Source organism: Anneissia japonica, unplaced genomic scaffold, assembly GCF_011630105.1.
Source record: "Anneissia japonica isolate Jap-2015-1 unplaced genomic scaffold, ASM1163010v1 scaffold1489_len2284818_cov182, whole genome shotgun sequence".
NCBI lineage: Eukaryota > Metazoa > Echinodermata > Crinoidea > Comatulida > Comatulidae > Anneissia > Anneissia japonica.
The window spans coordinates 1,766,328-1,768,352 of NW_022698455.1; the positions used below are offsets into that span (position 1 = coordinate 1,766,328).

General features: G+C 40.2%; 1 protein-coding gene across 2 annotated transcripts in view; it reads right to left on the minus strand.

Moving 5' to 3' along the window:
* Positions 1 to 1,567, minus strand: part of LOC117102602 (homeobox protein engrailed-2a-like) — a 22,684-nt gene extending 21,117 nt beyond the window's left edge. The window contains exon 1 of one of the 2 annotated variants that reach the window (XM_033242962.1): positions 33 to 1,567. In XM_033242962.1, the coding sequence (XP_033098853.1) occupies positions 33 to 417 (385 nt within the window). In that variant the 5' untranslated portion in view covers positions 418 to 1,567. The remainder of the gene's footprint in view (positions 1 to 32) is intronic. The other variant, XM_033242961.1, reaches the window with a different exon arrangement.
* Between the last annotated feature and the right edge of the window lie 458 nt (positions 1,568 to 2,025).

The following is a 2,025-nucleotide window of genomic DNA, read 5'->3' on the forward strand; positions in this document are numbered from 1 at the left end:
ATGACAAGGAAATGTATAAAATTTATTCTTACTGCTATTTATATCTGGAGACGATGTTACTTCTCTTCGATCCATGTCGTCGGAAAACTGGCGGGAGTCTAAATTTTCTCCGGCAGACGAAGATGACCAAGATGGACTAAAATCGGCGCTACAGTCGGTACTTACACTACCTCCACGTTTCAACAGCGGGCCATCGCATTCCGTCTTTTCTAATGTGAAACTATATTTCGTTTTTCTAGTCGTTCCGTCTTTTTGAACGTCGCATAGTATATCGGCTATGAAGTACGGAGTGTGCTGTTTCCCTCGATCGTCGTAGCAATGTGGATGCCATGTACCGACAGCCCCAGGGAGGGGGTACGAGTAGGATGAAGCCGGCGATCCCATCATAGCATGGAGAAGGCCTATTACTCCGTCCATATGCTTTTCTTTTATTAGTCTCGATTAAATACACTGGTCAGAACAACACTGTAGTCGTCGTCACTTAATTATTCAGAAGTTCAGAAGTCAAATATGAAATGATCGCATAGCACTAAACTGCTTTTCAATTTGTTACGAGGGCGACCAATATCGGATAACGTTACATACGGACGGTGTCCACAAACAGAATCAGATTTGGATCATGTAGTAGTAATAAAAAGCAAATAAACCCCACGGCCTAAAATTTCCTGAAAAACGGTACCGATCTTAGGAATCAGGATCCAAATAGTTTCGTATAGTTGTAGCAGAGGTATTTTATCTCTAGTTGCCAAGGTGTTATCATAGATCTTCGAATGAAGTGTTGGTTTATCACCGATTGAGCACTATGAGTGTACGTCAGTTGTAAACACGATTGCTAATGATGGTACTTGTCCTCTTTTGACTCGCGCAAATTAGTCAAATTAAAATCAGTCCTCACCGATGTGATCGATAATATTAAAGTCTCAACATTTCCTTTTGACAGGGATGTAATTTATGATCTTACTGTCGTATCGTCAGTGGTGGGTATGCCTAAAAGCACCATTCAGGCACGAAGCCAGCTATCTATTACTGGTCACTGAAAATAGATAATAAACGCGAACTGTATCAGAAAGAAATGACGGGGGTTGAACTACGAAGCTGTCGATCTACACGCACAACCAATTAACGGGTTGCCACACTTCAATTGTCATCCTATCAAAGAGGTTGTCCTATTTCGTTATTGTTTTCCGACGACGATTTGGATAGGTCCGTGGACACTTTCGTAACAAATCCGATCGGAGAGAACGTGCTCGCCGACACGATAAGCGCTTGTCGTCGCTTTGATCAATCGCTTTAGTAAATAGTCCGAATGTGATTTTGCTTTTGCAGCGAGTTCCGTCAATAAGGCCAGTGTCCGAGAATCTACCGTACTTGGCAACGTGAAGAAGCGTGCCCCTTTGAGCTGTGCCGAGCGTGCACAAAAGGAAGTAATAGGCTCACTTAATCGTCGACTTGCAGGCCAATTACTGCCAGGCTTCGGTCTTATTGCAAGTCGCTGGTTGGTTTCTCTTGTTATGTTACTGTTCATCACTCACCTGTAACGAGGCGTAAATCAGATCTGAATTAACTTAATGTGGAGTATCCGTGGCGTGGCGCTGAATTATGTAGTATCCGTTACGTGTAGAAAGGATTGTACGTGGTGGTGGTGGTGCGTGCGTGGTGGTGTGGCGCTCACACTTATTAGGCCTATACCAGTATATTATGTAATCTAGTGAATTATCATTCTTATGATTAGGCCTATAATATTATTTCTATGACAAGTTTTATGACATAATAATGGACAAACGTTGGTCCAAGGCTAATGATTTTATATTATTTTCATTCATTTCAAGTATGTTACATACAAAACATGAACAAAACTTGAAAACAAGTTACAAATTGAAACTTGAAGAAATAACATATAAAAAGCAATGGGCCTATGCTTTTTTTTCAGAATTATATTTTCTCATTTCATAATTAGGCTTATAATTCTTTTTTTTTTGCTTCTTTTGATTTAATTCAATTTGATTTGTAATTTTTTATCATTCA